This window comes from Mixophyes fleayi, chromosome 1 (genome assembly GCF_038048845.1).
Source record: "Mixophyes fleayi isolate aMixFle1 chromosome 1, aMixFle1.hap1, whole genome shotgun sequence".
Taxonomy (NCBI): Eukaryota; Metazoa; Chordata; class Amphibia; order Anura; family Limnodynastidae; genus Mixophyes; species Mixophyes fleayi.
Genome location: NC_134402.1, coordinates 195,952,721 through 195,978,915, shown reverse-complemented (window position 1 = coordinate 195,978,915; position 26,195 = coordinate 195,952,721). Strand labels below are relative to the sequence as shown.

At 39.7% G+C, this 26,195-nt stretch overlaps 1 protein-coding gene across 1 annotated transcript; it reads right to left on the bottom strand.

Moving 5' to 3' along the window:
• Positions 1-263: 263 nt before the first annotated feature.
• LOC142106940 (olfactory receptor 5G9-like) lies at positions 264-1,561 on the bottom strand. The gene has a single exon (XM_075190004.1). The coding sequence runs from the start codon at positions 1,413-1,415 to the stop codon at positions 621-623; it is 795 nt and encodes a 264-aa protein (XP_075046105.1). The 5' UTR covers positions 1,416-1,561; the 3' UTR covers positions 264-620.
• Between the last annotated feature and the right edge of the window lie 24,634 nt (positions 1,562-26,195).

Sequence of the window (26,195 nt, the reverse complement as noted above, 5' to 3'; positions counted from 1 at the left end):
CCTGGGGAGAGGGATTCTTAAGATTCAATCCAATCAGAGGAAACAAATTTGCTACTAATGGCTCTAGCTTGTGTGGAATGAGAAGCTATGTGGAGTGTTTTTTTTGTATTGTTGTTTGCAAAACAGACATATCTATAGCTATTTTTTTCATCAGATATACACAGTCAAAACTTGTTTGATTTTATTTTTTTTATTTAGTGTTATTATCAAAAAGTCAAAGAAAAGTAAATGGTTTAAACAATTATGACATATCTAGCTGACACTCTTTGTACAACCATTTTAGTGGGTGTATAGAAACTACAAACAAGTCTTATATGACACAGTGCTACACAATGCAGAATTTAAATACAAATCTGCGAACTATACAGGTTTGTGCAACTGACAACTTTTCATTTTAAATTATTATTTTCCAGGCATTTAGACTACTAGTAAACTTGAGTTAAGAGGCTCAGAAAAATGGATATACAAAATAATAAACAGGATGGGTGTCATAAATAACCCCTAAAAAATGGAATACATATACTTTTACATACTTTCTTTGTATTGTAAAAAAGATCTATTTTTCATTTTAGCTCTTGCTATTTAACTACGATAAGTTTGCTTAATGCATTGCTGAGATGTTAAATCTGCTTATTATATTTTGAGAGACTTTTTCTAATCTCTCCAACTGCCTTACCTATTTCTTGATTTTTTAGGGAATATATAATTGGATTTAATAAAGGTGTGACAATGGTGTACAAAAGAGAGAGCATTTTGTTGATATTTAAAGATTGTTTCTTCGAAGGCACTCCATACAGAATAAAAAGGGTTCCATAGTACAACGAAACCACAGCCAGATGAGAGCTGCATGTAGAGAAGACCTTCTGTCTTCCCTTTTCTGACTTAATCCTGAAGACTGCATGGACTATGGAAGCATATGACACTATGATGAATATAAATGGGAAGAAAGTAACAAGGAAGGAGAAAGTAAATGCCAGCAATTTCACTACAGAAATGTCTGAACAGGAAAGTTCTAGGAATGGTGCAAGGTCACAGAAGAAATGGTCAATTGTGTTGAGATGGCAGAACTGGAGCTTGAACAAGCAAATTGCTACAGGAAGTGTGGGAATAAATCCAGCTGTCCAAGAAATAATTATGAGAATTCGGCAATGTCCTAAGGTCATAATAGAAGAATATCGTAATGGGTTACAAATTGCCAAATAACGATCATAAGACATTACAGTGAGAACTAAACACTCTGTTGCTGTTAGAGAACCAAATATGTAAAATTGAAGAATACAGTTGGAGATTGTGATATTTCCTTTTTCTGTCCATAATATCTGTAGCATATTTGGTTCAATATTTGAAGTTACTAACATATCAGATAATGAGAGACTACTCAGAAAGAAGTACATGGGTGTATGGAGATGCTTCATAATTGGCACTAAACAGACAATAAAGAGATTTCCAAATAAAGTTACAACATAAATTAAAAGAAGGTAAGTGAATAAAATAATTTCAAGCCTGTAAAAGTTCTTAAATCCAATTAATATGAATTCTGTGGCTTCCGTTTGGTTACGTTTATTCATTGTCTGAAAAACATAAAAAGTCATGTATTAAGAATATGTTTAAATTAGGATTGGAAATTGCACAATTTTAGGTTATTTTTATACATTTGGCCTAACCCTACACATGGGTATGTTTGAAGATACCGGGTGTATCTGGCCCAATGCTACCCACTTCATGCTGGCTGGCCACCCACGGGTGCCTTCCTATGCCAGGGAAGTCTACCCAGTACCTTCTAGGATTCGTATGGTCACTCAGGCAAAATGCAGTTCTAAAAATACAACAGTATATTTATTGTCATACAAACAACACTAGAATATTATGTACACACAGTAAATAAATGCCAGGCAGATTTACCCCATTATCTGTCCCTTACCCCAATAACTTAAGGAGATATAGTCATCTGATGTCCAGACTTCACGACCCATGGATCCCTCTCAGCTGCATATATAGAGACTAGTTAGAAAACGATAATTCAAAACTAGATGCACCTTCATGAATGAAATCCCAGCATGAACACCCTTCCCCCCTGGAGTTATTTCTTATATCACAGGTCTAAATTCCACAGTCTTTCCCCTCCCTGGGCAAACCCCTGGGTCTATTCTACTTAACCATTGGTCAGTGCTGGAATAGGGGGGGTTGGAGAGTGAAGTGAAGATGAGCTGTCCTTCCAGAGAACCTCCCCTATTAGATGGCCTGTCTGGACTAGTCTGGTGAGAACAATGGACACTAATTAGTTTTCCTACTCCAGCACATGGCAACCTGATCCCTACCCATAATCCCCCTGGCTTCACTTTAAAGACAATGAATAGCAACCTTACTGCAAGTCATCAATATACAATACACAATATACATATTTACACTGAACTACAATGTCCTCTTAGCCACATGTAATTGGACAATGCAGTTGTAGTCTGGTGAGCTGGGGAACAAAAGAAGGGCTATAAAAAGTATTTGCTATAATCCACATTATGTGACAAACGAGAAACAGAATGATTAGCGTATCACATTTGTTTCATCACAGTATGCATAAAAAATGTATGATGTGACAAGGATATTGTAAAACAGTGCATGCTGTGTTCATGGTCCATCAGCCGTTCATTATTACTGCAGGTTTGTGTAGTGGAGATTCTCTCCATAAAAATTAATAATCCCCATTGCACAAGCTGTTTCAGCTCCTGAACTTGAAGGCAACATAGTTCAACCAGTCACAAACAGCGTGTCTTAGAATTGCATGAAAGTGCATTTGTGTATTGTAATTTGTGTCCTGATGCAAATTTGACTGTACATGCACACAACTTACATCCACATTTCTAATTGCACATCTTGCACTTGCAACTTCTGGGGTATATTTACTAAACGGCAGTTTGGAAAAAGTGGAGATGTTGCCTATAGCAGCCAATCAGATTCTAATTATCATTTATTTGGCACATTCTATAAAATGACAGCTAAATTCTGATGAAGCAACATCTCCACTTTTCAATCCTGCAGTTTAGTAAATATACACCCTGGAGAGAGGCGAATTAGTGACATTAATGTATAAGTACAGTATAGTATGCAGACACTAGTTAAGCACACTTTTCCTTGAAATATGTTACCACTTACATAAACCAGGTACAAGCTTTAGAGTAGATGAATATTGCATTTTTACTGCAGACGCATCTATATGCTAGATCAGGGGTGTCCAACCTTTTAGCTTCCCTGGGCCACATTGGAAGACGACGAGTTGGTTTGGGCCGCACATAAGATACACTAACAATAACGATAGCTGATCATCCAAAAAACCATAGAAAACATAGTTAACATATATATATATATATATATATAGGAGAAAAAAAGTGATATATATCTATATATATATATCTATATATATATATATATATATATATATATATCACTTTTTTTTCAAATCCCCCTATACTTACCTTTCAATCGCCCTGTTCAAAAAATCCTCTCTAGTTATTATACTATAATCACTTTTTATATTGTTTTAAAGCAATATCAACAAAGTGCATTTAAGCCAGGCATTGTGTATCAGGGTGCCCTGACCAGGCCTGCGGTACCTGACATATACATCACTGTGACCCCAAATTGTGACCTGTTTTGCTAATTACACCACCATGTTAGTTAAGGGATAACAACTTATAATGGGCCAAAGAGAATAATATATAATGCCCCATTAGTATTTCAAGCAGAAGTATGTAGCAGGGAGATAAGGTCCATGATGCTCCAGGACCAGGTGACTTTTATTCACTGGTCAGCGTCCCTTGAAATAATAAAAAAAATGCCCCTTAACTTACCTTTTAATCGGCTTGTTCTCCTGTCCTCTTCTCTTCTCTTCTCCAATTCTGTGCTGCTGATTGTTCTTCTCGCGCAGGTGACTCCTCTGTGCTGCGCTCCGCAATGGATGTTGGATGATATCACGCCCGACATTCACTGCGAGCACCGCACGGAGGAGGAGACAAGGGAGGGAGCCGGAGTACCAACTGACATGACCGTGTGACCGCAATGTAAGTATTTTCTTTTTTTTTTTTGCAGGAATTTTTTTCCATTAACAGTGCTGCCCCCTTGCCACAACCAAAACTCCTTCTGGGCCACATTTACAGGCGTGCTGGGCCGCATGCGGCCCGCGGGCCACGGGTTGGACAACCCTGTGCTAGATTAAAGGTTGCACATATCTTGGCAAGGTGACTAATGGTAAGGCAAATACTTTATCACCATTTAATATTTATTAACGAGACACAAAGGCAGTTTGTAGTTTATTCACATATTCCACTTAGTATCCAATCTAAATTATCACTCTGTGTTGTATGTATCACTATATACTATTCACAAGCACACCATAGCAGATATCTTAGATATTAGGCTTAAAATCATATAAACAGTGCATATAATTTCCTTCCTTTCCTTTTGCAATACATTCAAATTTTAGTTCCCATGTTAAGAGCATTAGCTCAGCATTTCCATATAGCACAGTGATTTATAAATATCACAATCTAGCAATATATCCCAGATTCCTTATAAACAACATATAAATTTAGCAGATTTCTTGGAATCCTTACATAGAATACGTGTCCCACATATAGCTTGCTCCCAATATATATCTTCCTCCTACTATACTGTATATTGCAATCCATATATCATACGATCACATGTATACATCACAACTCCTTCAGTATGAATACAGCTGCTCAGTATAAAAACCCCTGCTCCTTTACAAACAATACTGTCCCAGCATATCTTCCACTTGTCTCAGTCAAAAGTGCACTGCTCCTAGTAAACACAGGATGGACATCTATATATTCCATTAAGATCTTTGTATCCCATTATTGTGTTCCAATTTTCCACATTCCTACTCTCAATATCCCATATTTCTGGTTTGCCATAGAGTGGAGAAGAAGATAAGCGAAGTGGGAGAATGGTGAAGTCAGAAAAAAGAAAAATACTTGCTTGTGATCAGGGATGATATCCAAGAAGAGACATGATAATAACAGAGTCTGGGCTTATAAAACATGTCCTCTTAGTGTCTTTAGTGTCCTGGTGTGTGCGGTGACATAATTGCTCACATGTGGATAAACTGTTGGCATGGTGTAATGACATCATTGCGCCTAATTGATGGAGCTGCACATACGCAGATGACGAATCGACACCTGTGCAGTATGGACATTGAACTAGAGAGTCCCTAGGCAGCAGGGGCCGGACCCATAAGAGGCTACCATGGGCTCAATCACTGGGCCACCTGCATTTTTTTTCCTTTAAAATGTTCCTAATAGGCTGCTGAGTCGCTGATAGGCAGACCCTGCTACAAATGATGATGTCATCACTGGGGGCATATTATAAGAGTATAAGAGTTGCATCTTCACAACAGCCATGAAGATGCAAATGTGCAGACATATCTTTGCTTTAAATAAAATGAGATGTTCAACTCTAAATGGGGCCCAAACTTTATAAGCTGTTAGAGCTGTCATTTTATAGGGTTTTACACTTTTCTTGAGTGTTATAGTCTTTTTTGTGTTTAATAAACATCCCTCTAATATTCTTCTGTATTTTTAAAAAAACGTTATAAAGTTTCTATGTAATTTTAATTGTAATTATTTTACAATCATGCCTTAGCAATGTATGATCACTTGATTACATCAAACAGTATTACTTATTTTGACAAGTGTTTCCTAACCTAGCTACATTCATTTCTTCACACCATTAAAGTGTTTGGAATAATGAATTCATGTGTTATGATATGATAGTTACCTGATGGTGATTATTGTGTTGCTTGGGAGAAGGACTTTCACCGCTGTCGATAAATCACACACCCTGCACTAGTTGTTCATCTATGCAGGCCAATGCTGTGTGCTACAGAGATATGAGGTCCAAAGACTCCATGGGTACACCACCTGTCCCCCTTGCATGTCTCCTAATCTCATGGATTTTTTCTTTAAGGTGTCGTTTAAAATTCTGCCAACTGTGTAAAATGTACAAATTTTAGAATGTTACTATTTGGTATTATATTCATGAACTCATATATATTTTATAGCTAAATTGTTTCCAGTGCTGCTATAGGTGTTCAATAATTAGAGACAGCTACACTGCCATAAATATTTTTGAACAAATAAAGAGGTCACAATTTTATTAACAAAATTGTTAGCTTTTGAACTTGTTTTATGATTGATTGTTACTTAGGAAGAGATGATAATATAAAATCACATGTTTTGGCCCAAATTTGTGTGTTGAACAATTTTGAAAGAAGGTGGTAATTTTCCTTATGTACAATCATGGCCAAAAGTTTTGAGAATGACACAAGTATTGGTTTTCACAAAGTTTCAGTGTTTTTAGACCTTTTTGTCAGATGTTGCTATGGTATACTGAAGTAGAATTACAATCATTTCATAAGTGTCAAAGGCTTTTATTGACAATTACATTGAGTTTTTGCAAAGAGTCAATATTTGCAGTTTTGATTCACCCTTCTTTTTGAAGACCTCTGCAATTTGCCCTGGCATGTTGTCAATCAACTTCTAAGCCACATACTGACTGATGCCCATTCTTGCCTACTCAATGCTGGGAGTTGGTTAGAATTTGTGGGTTTTTGTTTGTCCACCCGTCTCTTGCGGATTGACCACAAGTTCTCAATGGGATTAAGGTCTGGGGAGTTTCCTGGCCATGGACTCCAAAATTTCGATGTTTTGATCGCCGAGCCACTTAGTAATCACTTTTGCCTTATGGTAATGTGCTCCATCATGCTGGAAAAGGCATTGTTCATCACCAAACTGTTCTTGGACAGTTGGGAGAAGTTGCTCTTGGAGGTTGTTTTGGTACCATTCTTTATTCATGGCTGTGTTCTTAGGCAAAATTGTGAATGAGCCCACTCCCACCAGTGCAGAACTCGCTCAGGAATGGTAGCATGCAGGTGTTAGTGCATTTGCACGCACAGTGAGGCGAAGACTCTTAGAGGATGACCTGGTGTCAAGAAGGCCAGCAAAAAAGCCACTTCTCTCCAGGAAAAATATCAAGGACAGAATGATATTTTGCATATGTGTGTGTCTGTATATATTTATATATATATATATATATATATATATATATATATATATATATATATATGTATGTATGTATGTATAAATATAAATATATATATATATATTTACATATATATATTTCATGAATAATACACACAGAGGTATTTATAACTTACCTTTTTATGAGCAAAAATAAAAGTTCAAACATTTAGCAACTGTAAACTGAAGCAAAAATATATATTTTTTTAGTAGTTTCTACATATATTGTTATATGCATATCTATCTATCTATCTATCTATCTATCTATCTATCTATCTATCTATCTATCTATCTATGTATATATATATATATATATATATATATATATATATATATATATATGTATATAACAATATATGTAGAAACTATAAAAAAAATATACATTTTTGTTTCAGTTTACATTTGTTAAATGTTTGAATTTTTATTTTTGTTTATAAAACGGTAAGTTCTAGATATTTTTGTGTGTTTTATTCATGAAATGGAAATGTGTAATAATGAAACATCTTCGACAGTAAAGGATGTGATAAAGGGGTAATTTTTAGCATGGAATAATTGTGGTTAATGAGGTATTGCAGTGAAAGAGTTAATATTAGATAATTGTCAGGATACAGCAGTGCTTTAGGATTAATAAGGGCCATTAAGGAAATGCACTTAGGTGCATTCAGATGTGTAGTAAACATGCATGTAGGACAAAAAGGGCAATTGCTCCTAAAAGAAACGAAAAAAGAAACCTTTATGCAATTGTGCTTACGTCCGATTTAGGTCTCAGGTGACTGATTACCGTATTCACTTCAGAACGCATCTTCGGAAATATGCACATTTGAATATGGTTGCACGTATGCACAAGTTCCTGGCTCTTTTTAAAAACGCAAATGCAAGTTGTGTTCCAATTTGAATCAGGCCTAGAGTGGCCAAAGAGACTAGTTGTTACTGGATTTGAATAATATCTTGGGATGGCCGTTTTAGTCAATTAAGATTGAGACAAGACGTAGCTAAAATCTCTAATTTGATTGAAATAACGGAGAAAATATAGTTATTTGACTATGAGTCATACAGAGGTATATAAGTTGTAAAATCTTCCTTTTAAATTTAAGGACCTTCTAAATTTGAGGAAGCTGTTGAAATCCTTGAACTATTCAATGATTGACATTTGATAATAATATAGTCAGTAATGACAAAACATAAAGAATATATATACTGTATAAATATTAAAATGTTATTACTGTCTACTGTACATAAAATTTATTTTTTTTAGCGGTTCTGATTTGGAGAAAGCCCATACTTCCGTAATTTTATGATTCTGAGTCATGACTGGCATGACTTCGCACATCATTTCAGATCTCAAATGAATGCACAAAGTTATTTCCTGAAAAATATTGATGCAAAACTTGTAAAAATGTATATCTTCTATAGATATATCCCTCCCTCATTTTCTCATGTGCCATTTTAGAAAAGGCAGCATGTAGGGAGGTTATTTGCTGCAGTGCTCTGCTCTGAAAATAACATTCATGGTGAAAGAGGGACAGATAAAACTATAAAATAGTTGTGATTATTGTAAAGCAGTTCTGTAGAGGTAAGTCAGCTAGAATAGTTTGCTGATCAATTGGTTTTAATTTCAATCTGTCAGAGAGTTTAGATAAGGGTTGTCCAACCCACGGCCCGCGGGCCACATGCGGCCCAGCACGCCTGTAAATGTGGCCCAGAAGGAGTTTTGGTTGTGGAAAGGGGGCAGCACTGTTAATGGAAAAAAAAAATCCTGCAAAAAAAAGAAAAGAAAATACTTACCTTGCGGTCACACGGTCACGTCAGCTGGTACTCCGGCTCCCTCCCTTGTCTCCTCCTCCGTGCGGTGCTCACAGTGAATGTCAGGCGTGATGTCATCACGCCCAACATCCATTGCGGAGCGCAGCACAGAGGAGTCACCCGCGTGAGAAGAACAGTCAGCAGCACAGAATTGGAGAAAAGAAGAGAAGAGGACAGGGGATTTTTTTTATTATTTCAAGGGACGCTGACCAGTGAATAAAAGTCATCTTGTCCTGGAGCATCATGGACCTTATCTCCCTGCTACATACTTCTACTTGTAATACTAATGGGGCATTATATATTATTCTCTTGGCCCATTATAAGTTGTTATCCCTTAACTAACATAGTGGTGTAATTAGCAAAACAGGTCACAATTTGGGGTCACAGTGATGTATATGTCAGGTACCACAGGCCTGGTCAGGGCACCCTGATATACAATGCCTGGCTTAAATGCACTTTATTGATATTCCATTGAAACAATACAAAAAGTGATTATAGTATAATAACTAGAGAGAATTTTTTGAACAGGGCGATTGAAAGGGAAGTATAGGGGGATTTTAAAAAAATGGATGCGCAGACCCGGATCCAAGATGGCGGCGCCCAGCGGGAAGCGGAGCGCCGGAGCTAGGTGAGTCTGTCGGATGCGCTGCCTGCACCCGGCGCGTGATAGTACCCCCCCTTTAAAGACGGGCACCGCACGTCTACTGCCAGGTTTCAAGGGAAACTTCTTGTGGAATCTATCCAGCAGGTAGGGGGCGTGGATGTCGGAGGCACGAACCCAAGAGCGTTCTTCGGGACCGAAGCCCTTCCAATCAACCAGGTATTTTAGGCCGCCTTTACAACTTTTTGAGTCCAAGATTTGTTTGAGTTCGAACTCCTCCGCTTGATGGACTCCAGGAGTGGTGGAAGGAGCTACAGAAGTAAACCGATTAATCCTCAGAGGTTTTAATAACGACACACGGAAAGAGTTAACAATACGAAGAGATGCTGGTAATCGTAATTTAAAGCAGACTGGGTTAATGACTCCAGAGATGCTGTATGGGCCAATAAATCGCGGGGCCAATTTCATACAGGGAACTCTGAGACGTATGTTCTTGGTGGAGAGCCACACTCTATCACCAACTTTGAAGATGGGAAGAAATCTACGTTTCCTATCTGCGGCCAGTTTGTAGCGTGTAGAAGTTTTCTTAAGGCAAGACCTTACTTGTCTCCAAATGGTGAGGATTTTTTTTTATATAGAGAATTGGCTGCAGGCACCTGGGTGGGTGGGAGAGGTGAAAATTCAGGAAGGGACGGATGATGTCCATAGACCAACAAGAAAGGAGATTTAGAAGAGGACTCGTGGAAGGCATTGTTGTGGACAAATTCCGCCCAAGGTAGAAGATCAACCCAGTTATCCTGGTAGGCAGAAGAGAATATTCTGAGGTAAGTCTCCAAATCCTGGTTCACTCTTTCGGTCTGTCCATTGGATTGAGGATGATATCCAGATGATAAACTCAGTTTGATACCCAATAATTTGCAGAGGGACCTCCAGAACTTGGAAACTAATTGGACACCTCGATCGGACACTATGTTGAGCGGACAGCCATGTAGGCGGAATATCTCCCTGACAAAATGGGATGCCAGGACTGGAGAGGATGGAAGACCCGGAAGTGCCGTGAAATGTGCCATTTTAGAAAATCGATCTACTACAACCCATATAACAGTGCAATTTTTACTAGGTGGGAGATCGGTGATAAAATCCATACTTATATGGGTCCATGGTTCATGAGGTATGTGCAATGGAAGTAGTAAGCCCGCAGGCGACTGATGTGTGGATTTATTCTGAGAACAAACATTACAGGAGGAGACGAAGTCCCTTACGTCAGTATGAAGACTGGGCCACCAATAGTTCCTGGAGATCAATTCAATGGTCTTGCGGACGCCGCTATGTCCAGCGAAGATGGTGGAGTGATAATGTCTCAGCAGTTTGTGGCGAAGATTAGGGGAGACCAGGCTTCTCCCCGGTGGGGGTTTAGAGACTTTAAGCTGATTTGCTGAAACTAGACATTTTGGGTCCAGAATGGGATGAACAGGATCTTCCTCCGTGACTTCAAGAGTAGAAAATGCACGAGAAAGAGTGTCGGCCCTCTTATTCCTAATGCCAGGTTTGAAAGTAATGCGAAGTTCGAAGCGAGAAAAGAATAATGACCAGCGTGCTTGTCTGGGATTCAAGCATTGGGCGGTTTGGAGGTAAAGTAAGTTTTTGTGATCCGTGAAGATAGTCACTGGATGCAGTGCTCCCTCGAGGAGATATCGCCATTCCGCTAATGCTGCTTTGATTGCCAACAAATCCTTATCCCCTATGATGTAGTTCTTCTCAGCAGGGAGGAATTTTCTAGAGAAAAAGGCACACGGATGGAATTGGGCCAGGGGAGATTTCTGTGAAGGGACAGCCCCGATGCCCACATTGGAGGCATCAATCTCCAGAAAGAATGGGGATGAGACATCTGGTTGTTGGAGGACAGGTGCAGAGATAAAAGCTTTTTTCAAAAACTCAAAGGCCTCGACAGCAGCTGAAGGCCAGGACTTAGGGTTGGAACCTTTTCGAGTTAGAGCCACAATGGGTGCCACAATGGTGGAGTAACCCTGGATGAAGCGCCTGTAGTAGTTGGCGAAACCGAGGAATCGCTGAATAGGTTTCAGCCCAATGGGAAGAGGCCATTCTAAAATTGCTTTGACTTTGTCTGGGTCCATTTGTAGCCCGGATCCGGATACGATGTAGCCCAGGAATGGCATCTGAGGGAGCTCGAAGAGGCACTTCTCCAGTTTGCAAAAGAGTTGATGGTGTCATAATCTGGAAAGAACCTCCTTCACATGCCTATGGTGGGAGGTGAGGTCAGGAGAGAACACCAGAATATCGTCTAGGTACACCACGACACAGAGGTAAAGTAGATCTCTAAATATCTCATTGATAAAACTCTGAAAGACGGCAGGGGCGTTGCACAGACCAAAGGGCATTACAAGATATTCGTAATGCCCATCACGGGTATTAAAAGCCGTCTTCCATTCGTCTCCTGCCCTAATCCTAATGAGATTATATGCGCCCCGTAGGTCTAATTTAGTGAAGATCTTTGCTCCCTTGATGCGATCAAACAGTTCGGTGATGAGCGGAATGGGGTATCGGTTTTTGACCGTAATAGCATTTAACCCACGATAATCAATGCAAGGTCTTAACGATCCATCCTTTTTTTTAACAAAGAAAAACCCCGCTCCCGCCGGTGATGAGGAGGGTCTGATAAAGCCTCGGGATAGGTTTTCTTTAACATATTCTGACATGGAAGAGGTCTCGGGTATGGAGAGGGGATACACTCGACCCCGAGGAGGTATTTTACCCGACTGTAGTTCGATAGGACAGTCCCACGGGCGATGAGGCGGCAGATGCTCAGAGCGAACCTTGTCAAATACATCTAAAAAGGAATGATATTGCTTGGGCAAAACGGAGACTGTGGTATTAGGAGTAGTGGAAATGGAGCCAAGGGGTTGGACACGAGTCAAACATTCCCGGAAACAAATAGAACCCCAGGACAGAATCTGCGAGGTGGACCAGTCAAGTTGAGGGGAGTGCTGCTGGAGCCATGGTAGGCCCAGGATGACGGGAGTAGTTGTAGATGGTAGCACGTGGAAGGTAATGACTTCACGATGTAAGGCTCCTATTTGGAGGACGATGGGTTCAGTCCGGGTTTTCACAGTACCATTGGCTATACGGGAGCCGTGAATAGCCGTAATAGAGACCGGAATTTTCCAGCGGTACCGTTGGTATAGAAACCTGCGAAATTAAAGAGAAAGAGATAAAATTCCCGGCTGCTCCAGAATCCAACATAGCAGAAGTGTGAACGGGACCACACGGGCCGTGAAAGATAATAGGGAAGGAGCAGACATTATGGATACCGAAGGAGGGAGAGGTTTTAGAAAGCCCTAATCTGACCTCTCCGGAGCAGGTTAGGGTCTGGCATTTCCCGACCTCTTAGGACAGGCATTCAATAGATGATCTGGATCCGCATAATAAAGGCACAATTTATTCCTTAGTCTTCTATCACGTTCCTCTGGAGTTAATCGAGAGCACCCAATTTGCATGGGCTCTTCCATTGTCACCGGATGAGTAAAGCGAGGCGCGAGTCTGGCAGAACTGCCCTTGGAGAAATCCTTCTCTGAAGATCGTTCGTGGAAATGTAGATCCACGCGTTTACATAGTGAGATCATGGCATCTAATGTAGTGGGAAGATCTTGGGAGGCCAACGCATCCTTGATTTTGTCAGATAGGCCCTGCAAGAAAGTCGCTACCAACGCTTCGTTGTTCCAACGTAATTCTGACGACAAAGTTTGAAACTGAATAACATACTGAGCCACTGAGCGGGAACCTTGACGCAGGCGGAGAATGCTAGATGCTGCTGAGGTGACTCTTCCTGGTTCGTCAAATATTCTGCGAAAAGCAGTAATGAAGGCAGCACTGTCGGCCAGGATTGGGTCATCCAGCTCCCAGAGGGGTGAGGCCCAGGCTAAGGCTTGACCGGAAAGTAAGGATATCAGGTATGCCACTTTAGAGCGCTGGGTTGGGAAATTCTGTGGTTGAAGTTCAAATTGTATTGAACACTGGTTCAAGAAACCTCGGCAAGTTGCAGGATCTCCATCGAATTTGGAAGGAGTTGGAATCCGAAGAGTTGAAGTGGAAGCAGCTGCAGGAACAGGTGCCGGCGGACTAGCTGCTTGAACAGGAGGTGATACTTGTAGTGAGTCAAAACGAGCCACAAGACTCTGGAAGCCTTGTAATAGCTGTTGTTGCATCGCATCTTGTTGCTCTACCCGGTTGAGCAAGTGCTGAAGCATGTCCTTAGCAGAGGGTTCCACGTTAGGTTCCGTCATATTAATGACAACGTTTATGGCCTGTTCTTACTGTCACGGTTCTACGAGGAAACTCGGCAGATGTAGCGAACCCAAGAGATTTGCACAGTTTGGCACTACTCCAACAGGGCGCGGAGTGTAACGAGGAGACGGTGTTCACCAGGAACCGCCGCAAAGCGGTATGGGCTTAGCCGCGTCTACCTCGCAGGTCGCGGTCCCTACTAGAGCACTGTACGGAAGTCCCTGGGAAGACTACAGGCAGTAGTACCGTAGGAAGGGCGGTCAATACAATAAGTGATGGTAATGAAGATGATGCAGATCGGTGTAACTCTGCAGACCACTATGTGGTGTAAAGTTCAGGAGAATGAGCGTCAGCTCTGAAGACAAATGTAGAGGAGATGTCCGGAGATGAGCGTCAGCTCTGCAGACCACTATGTGGCGGAGAGTACAATAGAGTGAGCGTCAGCTCTGCAGACCACTATGTGGCGGAGAGTTCAGTAGAGTGAGCATCAGCTCTGCAGACCACTATGTGGTGTAAAGTTCAGGAGAATGAGCGACCCGGCGCGTGTTACATGTTCAAACAATTTACCACTGTCCGGTTGGACCCATATGAAATCCACGCCAGTTCTCCAGATTCAGTTTAAAGATGTTTTTCCTTCTGCTTTCTGTTTGCAATTGAGTAACTGTGAGAATGAACATGTGTTTCTCCAATTCACCCCCTGATGGTGGGTTGTCTCTGTATCATTGCCTTGGTATCCTTTTAAGATGTTAATTAACTTGACCACTGAGAAACAAAGCCAAGATCATATAGATTATATTTCAAAGCCAAAGAAACTGGTTTTGCTAAACAGAATTCTAATGAAAAGGGGGTCTCTCTCTTCATCAACTTGTCATTCAATGACATCTATATTAAAAAAGAATGCTTGTGTGTGAGTGTCAATGCAGCTGAAGACCCCAAAAAGGCTATATATTCGAATTTTTGCCATTATTCAATACTTGTCAATTAAGTGACATCTATGTTAAATAAAAAGGGTGTTTGCATATGAGGGTTATTTGGGGCATTTTTGACATTCAGCAGCCACATGTAAAACATTACAGCAGCTCCAAAAAATGTCATCTGCCATGTCACCAACTGAAGCAATCCCATTATATAAATTAAACAACAAACCAAATTTAGTGTAAGGTGCAAAAGATAAAAATGTTACTCACACATAATTCGGAATGTTAGATAGTATGCATGATGAAGAGTGAAGAGGCAGTAACAATCAGATGTCATTAGATGGACAGAGGCATCAGTAGATATGTAGACAAGTAGATACCCATTTGTAAAGCACTATGTAATTTGATGTTGCTATATAAATAAATGATGATGATAGACGAAGGTGGTCTGCACCCATAATACAAAACCTGACTTTTACAAGGCATCTATCATAGACAGTGAAGCTACAGTAACAGCCAGAGGTCTCTAAGAGACCTCTAGTCTGTTACTGAATAGAGTTAGACATTTATAAACGTACATAGATGAAGTTGGCCTGCAACCATACTAAAAACTTCAAAGACTAGCACTATTCACTTATTGATGGGCAGAACATTCTGTAGCGGTGGTAATCATGTTAACGGGGACGAGAACCCCAACACAATATACACCTCCACAAAAATTTCGATAGCTGAAAAAAAGGAAAACTATTTAAACAGACTTACCTTAAAGCCAAGGATCCAGCTCTCCGACGGCAGCGCCTGCAGACAACCAGTCATTCCGATGAGTCAGCTGTCTGGCACTTCACTTGGACGTCAGTGCGCTGTTCATTCCTGTTAATTTAAAGTGGCAATGTTTGGACCCCGCCGGCTTACTGTTTAAACAGTTAGCCTACGGGGTCCAAACATTTATAGTTGCTCCTGATTGCAAACACATGTTCCAGCTTGCATACATGAAAGTTATCACTAGTGATCGGGCACTTACACTTACGCGTAACGTTGAGAAGTCCAAAGTTGAATTGGGCCTTGCTGCATGGGCTCGAGCTTGGCACACCCCTACTATACATTGACTACGTGAATATGCCCAGTTCCCTCCCCATTACACCCATGAAATCATAGGGTATAGTAAGGGTCCCTTGCGCTCAAAGATGAATTGGATGTTGCTGCGTTCACTGGTGTATGGCCCGGTTCAGCATGCACAGTGCGATTTTATACAAAATATGGCACGCATCGATATTTGTTTTACTTAATAATTCAGGCCCTTAATGTTGATCCCCAGCTGCCTAACTGACAACATTCCTTTGAGGGATAAGTTCCTATAAAAAAATAAGTTGAAGCTTAAACAATCAGTCAAGTTTTGTTTCCTATACCAAATTTAGATCACAGCTACTCGTCAAAAAAATGTCCATGCTTGTCCCTATCTACAATCCGTAAAAGGCCAAACAGCTGGACATTGCTCCATTTACACTTCTCCAGATCATCCTTCTTCTATAGAGCCATAGTCAACTAAAAGGTGAGTTCTGGAATTGCACATGTGCTCCACAGAACAAAAATACATTGCACTCCTAAATCTTCTGCTCAACCCACACCTATTCTTTCTTAGCAAGGTTCATTTATAAGTCTATTGCTTTAGCATGGTGTCCTAAACTTATGAAAGGTGAAGCAACATCTGTAATAGGTACTCAGAGGGACAAATATACTGACCCCTGCCCCAATCAACTAGTATAATAGATTTACTGCTCATTTAATTTAAGCTAATGTAAGAGGTTTAGTTTGATCAAAACTATAAATAACATGATTATGTTTTAATTCTAAACACATTAATGTTGTTTTCCACCACCAGCAGAACTAGGTAACAATTATTTTCAATTGGAATTAAGAAAAAGCATAGCTCCTATAAATTTTTTTTTTTTTTTTACCATCCAGTGAAACTGTTTTGCACAATGCAGCAACACTGTGGCAATGTATTGGGAGTTGCATCCATTGAAAGAGAACTATAGTTATTCAAATGCAAATTAAGACAATCAGTGTAACAATGCTTGTTCTTGGAACATTATAATGAAGAAATAGCAGAGATACTTTTTAAAAGTTGATACTTGTTTCAATCAATAAAGCACATACTAATGCTTCTATTATTTATCAGTTAGGTCAATCATCATCATCATTTATTTATATAGCGCCAGCAAATTCCATAGCGCTTTACAATTGGGCAATAGTTTATTATATATTTGAAGCTTGAATAAAAAAGCATAAGGCCAAATTCACTTAAATAGTGATAAATTTGTTTCTGAATTACATTGTTTTTAAAATTTATATCCAACTTCAAAACAACGCAGTACAATTTTGTAACTCATAATCTAGGGAAAACAAATTTAACATTAGAAAAAAAAACTGGAATTAATTGTGTGAAGTTTGCATTGTAACACCATATTTACAAATTTTGGAGTTAAATCTGATGGTAAGTTTATATCACATTGTATTTTATAATGTAGGTGAAAGTAAAGTCCAGTCATGTTACGGGAAGATTAAAAATAGACAATTTTTTTTACTTTAACTCTAATGTAATTGGGCATTGGATATGAACACAGATCTGCCAAATTGGAGTAAGATTTTGCAACTTAAGTTGATCATCCACTACGACCAAATACACAAATGTAATAGTTGTGGAAAAAATTGTAAAATAGAAGCACACACTTTTTTTTAAATTGTTTTTAAGATCTTCAGCCAGACATCAACACTTTTAAATTCTACAGATTAAGCAGTGTTTTAGAATTCAAACCTTTTAACTTTGGCCTATGATGTATTGGTTGCCGAGTGCTTGTCTGCCTCCGATGTCTGCCTCCTGAAAAGAAAAAACAGAAGAATCAGATGGTGTTAAAACCCACTGATAGGTGAAAGTTAGCTAGAGGGTTGCAAATGATTTGCAAAGTAGACCAAACAGATCTAATAAATATTATTATAAAAAAATTAACACATCCTTTAAAAGTGTAAGAAATCCCTGGCTGCATGGTTACATATGTCACAGAGCAGCTGGGGGACTGGACAGCATCATCGCCTATTTATTTGAAGAAAAGCATCTTAAATTCACATTCAGAAAGTAATTTTTAAGAGAGAATAATTACAAAAGTCGCTTTAAAATTGGCAGGGGCTAAAACATGTTTTTACTTATTTTTGGAGCCACCAAAAGTTGCAAATGTTATTATTATTATTTTATTCTTGTTGATATGTAAGTGCTCTGCAACAGTGTAGAAAACAGGGCATTAGGATTGCAAATTGGGAGATTGCGATAGTTGTGAGATTGTGAGCAGAGTAGGTGGAAGTAGAACAAGCTATAATATAGAGATGTGTTTTCAGAGTATTTAAAGTTTTGAACGCTGGGAAAGAGTCTGATCAGGTGTTATAGGGAACGCTATAAGGGAAGCAGCTCGACAGCTATCATCAATGAAAATTTGTCTATAAACAATAATTTTAAGAACAATTTTCTAGACATATTTAATTCTGTTTTTGTAAATTTGTAGTATCCACTGCTTACTGCTCTGTTGCTATTAATATCACACTATTTGAATTTTATAGTATTAAAAGAAAAACTTATACATATATCTGCTGCCATATTTTTTTAATTGCCTACCTTATATAATAACATGCAAAAGTAATGATAAAGTATGTTCTTAAGTCTCATGTCAGTGAAGCTTACATATATGGTATGTACTTGATGCTTACAGATCAACAATGCAATAGCTGAAACAATTAACTAAATATTTAACATGTTATGTTATACCTTTTATAGCTTTTCATCATTGTCTGTATCTAGTTACTAATCTGATCACACTGATTCCCCTGTGCTTAAATTATAAAAATATAAGCTCTGTCCCTTAGCTATGATAAGTTGTTTCTGCGTTGGGACACACAATAATCACCATCCAATTAACTAAAAACTGTTTTTAACTCTACAAAACAAGTTATACTCCGTTTAAATAGTTATCGTAGAAATATATTGTGTTTTATTGTAAAATGCATGTACATGCAGTGAAGTGGTGAGGTCCTTCTAGTGACTAATGTTAATAGGACACTAACGACAAAATGTTTCTCTTTCTTTGTTTCTCTTTCTCTGTGTAGTGAGTAGGTAAGTCAGGGGCCTATTTATTAACAAGCGGTGATAACCATGATTTTTTTATCACCACATATCGCAGCGATAATAAAGTATGTTATTACCGCAATTTATGGATAAAATCTGGATGAGTCACCTAAACAATACTGAACGAACTCGGCAAGATTGTTAACTTACAGTAGAGATGGGCGGGTCTGGTTCTCCGAGAACCGAACCCACCCGAACTTTGGGTATCCGAGTACCGAGCTGAGCAGCTCGGTACTCTCCCGCCCATTCCGAATCCAAATCGAGGCCGAACGTCATTGTGACGTTGTCGGATCTCGGGGCTCGGTTCTCGCGATACTTCAACTTTATAAATACACGCCTCCACAGCAATCCATCGCCATTTGACAGAGGGAGAGAGCAGGGTGTAGTCATAGGCTAATTAGAGCAGGGACAGAGAATACAATATTGTTCTTGCAATTGCTCTAACCAAAATCGCTAGTGCAGAGAGGAGGATAGAGGTTTATTTATTATTTTTTCTTCATATTTGGCACTCCCCAGCGCTTTTGGGGTGTCCTCCCTAATTGTGCATTAATATTTCTGGCTGTCAAAAGTCATATCTGTCAGTAGTATCTACTAAATCATTTTTAGCACTCCTCAGTGCTTTTGGGGTGTCCTCCCTAATTGTGCATTAATATTTCTGGCTGTCAAAAGTCATATCTGTCAGCAGTATCTACTAAATAATTTTTAGCACTCCTCAGTGCTTTTGGGGTGTCCTCCCTAATTGTGCATTAATATTTCTGGCTGTCAAAAGTCATATCTGTCAGCAGTATCTACCAAATAATTTTTAGCACTCCTCAGTGCTTTTGGGGTGTCCTCCCTAATTGTGCATTAATATTTCTGGCTGTCAAAAGTCATTTCTGTCAGCAGTATCTACTAAATAATTTTTAGCACACCTCAGTGCTTTTGGGGTGTCCTCCCTAATTGTGCATTAATATTTCTGGCTGTCAAAAGTCATATCTGTCAGCAGTATCTACTAAATAATTTTTAGCACTCCTCAGTGCTTTTGGGGTGTCCTCCCTAATTGTGCATTAATATTTCTGGCTGTCAAAAGTCATTTCTGTCAGCAGTATCTACTAAATAATTTTTAGCACACCTCAGTGCTTTTGGGGTGTCCTCCCTAATTGTGCATTAATATTTCTGGCTGTCAAAAGTCATATCTGTCAGCAGTATCTACTAAATAATTTTTAGCACTCCTCAGTGCTTTTGGGGTGTCCTCCCTAATTGTGCATTAATATTTCTGGCTGTCAAAAGTCATATCTGTCAGCAGTATCTACTAAATAATTTTTAGCACTCCTCAGTGCTTTTGGGGTGTCCTCCCTAATTGTGCATTAATATTTCTGGCTGTCAAAAGTCATAACTGTCAGCAGAATCTACTAAATCATTTTTAGCACTCCCCAGTGGTTTGCGCTCAGAATGGATTCAAAGCAGTCCACATATGATCTGAATGAGCAACCAGGTTCTTTCACCAGTCCTGATGTTAGTGTTCCCAGTACGTCATCTGGCCAAGGCGATGTCAAACAACAGAGTGTTTTCAAATTAGTGCAAAAAACAAAAACCCAAAAATTTTTTACTGTATTGAAGCGAAAAAGAAGTGTAACTGAGCAAAAGTTAAGTGACGATAAAAAAAAAATTGCAAGCATGCCATTCTACACACGCAGTGGCAAAGAGAGAATGAGGCCTTCACCTTTGGCTATTAGTGGCAGATCCCAAAAAGTTACCCAGCCTACAATTGGTGCACAACTACTGTTACGCGTCAAAGCCGAGCTGCAAGATAACAGTGAGGCATTACAGGAGAATATTTGCTCTGATTCACAAATGACAACAATCCCTGTGGAGAGTCCATCCAACAGTCGGATGTCTAATCGTGAGCATTCTGCTGATGTGTGCCTTAATAGCCCGAGTGTAGCCGGTGATACCCAAATTGAGGATGCCACTTTGGAATTAGAAGAGGATGAGGGGGAGATTTGTGTAGGCGACGAGGGCGCTAATGAGGATGTTGATGAGGATGAGGTTGTTTGTGTAAGTCCTGCACCAGTGGCAGCAGTTCTGGCACGTGACAAGAAAAAGGCCATTGTCATGCCTGGGCATAAAACAAAAAAATCCACTTCTTATGTGTGGAATTATTTCTACCCAAATCCAGACAACAATTGTATAGCCATTTGTAGTGTATGTGAAGCCACAGTCAGTCGAGGGAGGGACCTTAACCATCTTGGAACCTCGTCTATGTTACGCCATTTAACGAGAGTTCATGGCAAAGTGTTGGGAAAAGCTGAAAGTTCTTCCCAAAAGAATACAAGCACTCCCTCATCAGCTAAGACCCTCCGCTCACCGACATACCGACGGCTACAAAATACACCCACCACACCATCCTCATCAATATCCTCAGTAGCGCTCGGAGTTAGCCCGGCATCCCACTTAAGGCTGGATGACTCCGGCACTATTATTGATTCCTCTGAAGAAAGCGTTAGTCCTGCTGCTGCTGTTGCTGCTGCTGGGGGTGAATCGTCATCCCAGAGGCAGGTTAATAAAATGAGCAGTCCTACATTTCAGCAATTAACTGTGAAACAATCATTTGCAAGGGGAAGCAAATATGACAGCAGTCACCCAGTCGCCAAGCGAATCACAGACGCCATGGCTGCAATGTTAGTGTTAGATCTGCGTCCAATCTCCACAATAAACGCAGCTGGTTTTTCACAGTTAATTGAGGTTTTGTGTCCGCGTTACAGAATTCCATCGCGACACCATTTCTCCCGTAAAGCTATTCCACAACTATACCAAAAAGTGTGTAAAAATGTAGAGATTGCGCTGAAAAATGCCATTCTGCCCACTGTTCACTTAACCACAGATATGTGGACAAGTGGAAGTGGCCAAACCAAAGACTATATGACTGTGACAGCCCACTGGGTTGGTCATTCACCTTCACCAGCAGGAACAGCAGCAGCATGTACACCACTACGTAACATTTGTCACAGGCAGGCCACTCTTTGTATCACCGGCTTCACTAACAGGCATACGGCTGACAATTTGTTACGCAAACTGAGAGATGTGATTGATGCATGGCTTATACCACTCGGACTCTCCCCAGGGTATGTCATTTCAGATAACGCCAACAATATAGTGCGAGCATTACAGCTGGGTGATTTCCAACATATTCCCTGTTTTGCTCACACCATCAACTTGGTGGTGCAGAGCTTCCTACGAAATAACCGTGAAGTGCAGGAGATGCTTTTGGTGGCCCGTAAAATTTCAGGCCATTTCAGGCATTCAGCCACAGCATGTAGGAGATTACAGCAGCTCCAAGAGCAGTTTAACTTGCCCTGCCACCAACTTAAGCAAGAGGTGGTAACTCGGTGGAATTCCACCCTGTACATGCTTCAGAGGATGGAGGAACAGCGCAAAGCCATCCAAGCATATTGCACAAGTCATGACATTGGGAAAGGAGGGGGGATGTATTTCACTCTTGCACAGTGGGGAATCCTTTCAGTGCTGTGCAAGGTGCTGAAACCATTTGAAGTTGTGACATGTGAGGTCAGTGCAGACTCTGCTAGTTTGAGCCAAGTCATTCCTTTAATTAGACTATTGGAAAAGCAGCTTGAGAAAATGAAGGAGGAGCTGAAAGCAAGCAATTCAGCAAAGTATGTTGGCCTTGTCGATCAAGTACTTAATTCGCTTCACAATGATCCTTGAGTTATTAAGATCTTGAACTCGGATCAGTACGTTTTGGCCACTGTGCTTGATCCAAGGTTTAAAACCTACATTGAGTCTTTACTTGTAAATGAGCGAGATGTGAACTTTTGCAAGGAGCTATTGCTCAGCAAGTTGGCCGCTGAACTGGGCCTCGGCTTGACGACGTGTCCTCCTTCACTTTCTCAAGCTGTTGCTCGTAAAAAATTAAATTTCCAAAAAAGAAGCAGGGAAGACACAGGGGGCAGACCAGAACAGTTTAACATCTGGGCTGGTTTGAAGGATTTTTCAAAAAAATGTGTCACTTTGCCCATAACTCCATCCAATATGAGTATTAACATGCAAAGGATGGTGGAGGATTACTTTCAAGAGGTAGTTGATATGGAAATGTCAGACAGTCCCTTTCCTTACTGGGAAGAAAAGCAGGCCATTTGGAAACCCATGTACAAACTTGCTTTGCAATACCTAAGCTGCCCACCCTCCAGTGTGTACTCTGAACGAGTGTTCAGCACAGCAGGGAACTTAGTCAGTGATCGCCGTAGAAGGTTACTTCCCAAAAATGTGGAGAAAATGATGTTTATAAAAATGAACTACATCTTCCACGAGGAAGGCCTTCACCATCCAAGACATCCAAGCACTGACTGTTCTCTAATGGCGGATTCAAGCGGCGATGAATTGATAGTCTGTGATGATGACGTACACACTGATGAGGGTGAGGATTAAGCTGAAGATGATGCCAATAACATCTTTTTAAAACTTTCTATGTAAGTGTAGGGTGCAATCTACCCCCAAAGAGGAAAGGGACTTGTGGCATTTCCATATCACATACCATCTTGAAAGGCTGCTGTTAGGGCAATTTATCCTTAAGGGTAGGGTGTCATAGACAGAGTGACCCTAAACTGGCTTTGTCCATTTTTCATAATATTGTACAGTCTATAGTGGCTGAATTTTTGGGTATTTTATACAAGTGGAGGGGGGCCTAGAGAGACAGAAACCAAACTGGCTTTTTCCATGTCAATTAATATTGTACAGTCTATAATGGCTGAATTTTTTGGTATTTTATACAAGTGGAGGGGGGCCTAGAGAGACAGAGTGACCCCAAACTGTCTTTCTCCATGTCAATTAATATTGTACAGTCTATAATGGCTGAATTTTTTAGTATTTTATACAAGTGGAGGGGGGCCTAGAGAGACAGAAACCAAACTGGCTTTCTCCATGTCAATTAATATTGTACAGTCTATAATGGCTGAATTTTTTGGTATTTTATACAAGTGGAGGGGGGCCTTGAGAGACAGAAACCAAACTGGCTTTTTCCATTTCTTTACATATTTAACTATAAGTGTAGGGTGTAATATACATTCAAAGACGATGGCTGCTTTGCCAATATGCATAGATGGAGAGGAAGACAATCTGTTTTGTGTGTAGAATAGGCCTACCAACGAAGAATTAAACTGTTTTTTTGGATGATTTATTACCTCAACAATTAGATTACTTGTCTCTAAAACAGTTGGAGCACTAAATTGGGTTAATTTAGGCCCAAAAACATGGATTTTCCAAAAAAATAGCAAAACAAAACCAAACAAAACCAAAACCAAAACCAAAACACGCAATGGCGGTTTTGCAAAACCAAAACCAAAACCAAAACACGACGGTAATCCAGATCCAAAACCGAATCCAAAACCAAAACACGGGGGTCAGTGACCATCTCTAACTTACAGCTTTGTTGGGCCAGTCTCAAGGGATTTGTGCATGCTAGTTCACACATGTGCAGTGGAAGTGATAGCCTAGACTTGGATTTTCAGTTCCACTCATAAAAAATAACAATAATTTGTTAAAAAAAATAGCTAAAAATGTGAAAAAAAATAATTTAAATATATTGTCCATTGAAAAAATGCTCTATTCTGCCATAGCGACAACAAAATAAGTATTGCAGCGCTACATGTACCGCCACAATGCTTGTTAAATAGGCTTCCCCATGCTGTGCTATAGCAGTAGTATAGACAGTGACCCCCTTGATGTATAAGGCAAAGCAAGATCATCATAGAGCTTTTAACGCTATTATAAATTATTATGATATATATTATATGATATATATTATAAATATGCCCTTGAATATGAAAATGTGTTTTTATGTTCTATCTTTGGATCAAGACATTTCGATGGGAGAAAGCGGACTGTCTGCAAATTATCCACAATAAACATTGATATGTAAGTATTAAAAACGCGTTGGTAAGTTGTAAAAAGGGGACCCTTTACCATGGAAAAGCTGACTGTGAATTAAAGGCCTCTATGACCCGGGAATCATCATTTCCTATAAACTTTGTTTCAGACATAGTTATATGGTTTTAATAAATGTTTTTTCATTTTGTTCAGACTCTCTTTTTGCTGTTTAACTTACATATCCCTGTTTATGGTGGATGATTTCATCTTACTCTAGCAATATTTCACTATGTGATACTTTATATTCATTTTCATACACTATTCATTTGGAGTAACGTGAAACAGTAAGAACTTCCTTTATCAACTGAGGATGCTTATATAATTATCACCACTAAGAGATCCAGGAATATTCATCACAACCAAGTTTGTGAAATATCTGAATTTTATTCACACGTGAGTGCAATATCATAATATTTCTGATTGTTATTTATATCATAGAACTTCACTTGCTTGTTTTTTTTTGAGATTTCACATTTCTGTGGATCGCTTGGAGTAAAAACTGTTGGGAATAGCTTTTCAAGTTCCTCATTATATATTTTGACATTATATTGAAGGACTGGCACTTTGTATTATTATGATATTGGGTGTACATGGTTCATGCACTTCATACATGTATAGTGGTCAGCATCATTACTAGGACCCTTTTTTTTATTGTTACCTCGATTTATCAGGCTGGAAAGGTTTATAAGACCATTTCCAAACAATCTGTAGTCTACAGTCTAAAGTGAGAAATATTATTTATAAATGGAGTGACATGCCTCCTCTTACTTTTTAATATAAAATTATATTTTTCAATTCCTTTGTGTTGCTTCTGTACTTTTGAATGTCAAACTCACAGCACCAGGAGGATATAAGTTATAAGTCCAAAGCTTAGAGACTTTTAAGACTAATGTTGTCTCTTCTGCTAGGTCATCTATATAGCTTTCAATCAGTTTGTTAGGGCTGACAGTAAATATAAACTTGTAGAACAGGCAGGACAGGTCTTCACCTATAGCAGCCGCCTTTCTCGTAGAGCTGTATGCGTTCACAGGTATTCAGATGCCCCCAGGTCTTTAACTCGGAGTAGTACAAGTTTATAATATTACTGCAGGGCAGGCGAGGGCCTGAGGGTAGAAGGTAGTGGAGTCCAGAAACAGGCCGAGGTCAGAGGGGCAACAACAGGCAGCAGAGCGAAGTCCAGGCAAGGGTCAGAGCCAGCAGAAAGCAACGTATCTGGAAATCAGACAGAGGTCAGGGTCACAGGCAATCCAACAAAGTCCAGTAAGCAAGCTAGGGGTCATACACAAGAATCAATCCAAAATAGCAAAGGAGCAGGTCAGCAACTAGAGACAGGAAGCTATAACCGGCAGTGAGGCTCAGTCCTCACTGTCTTAAATAGTGATGTG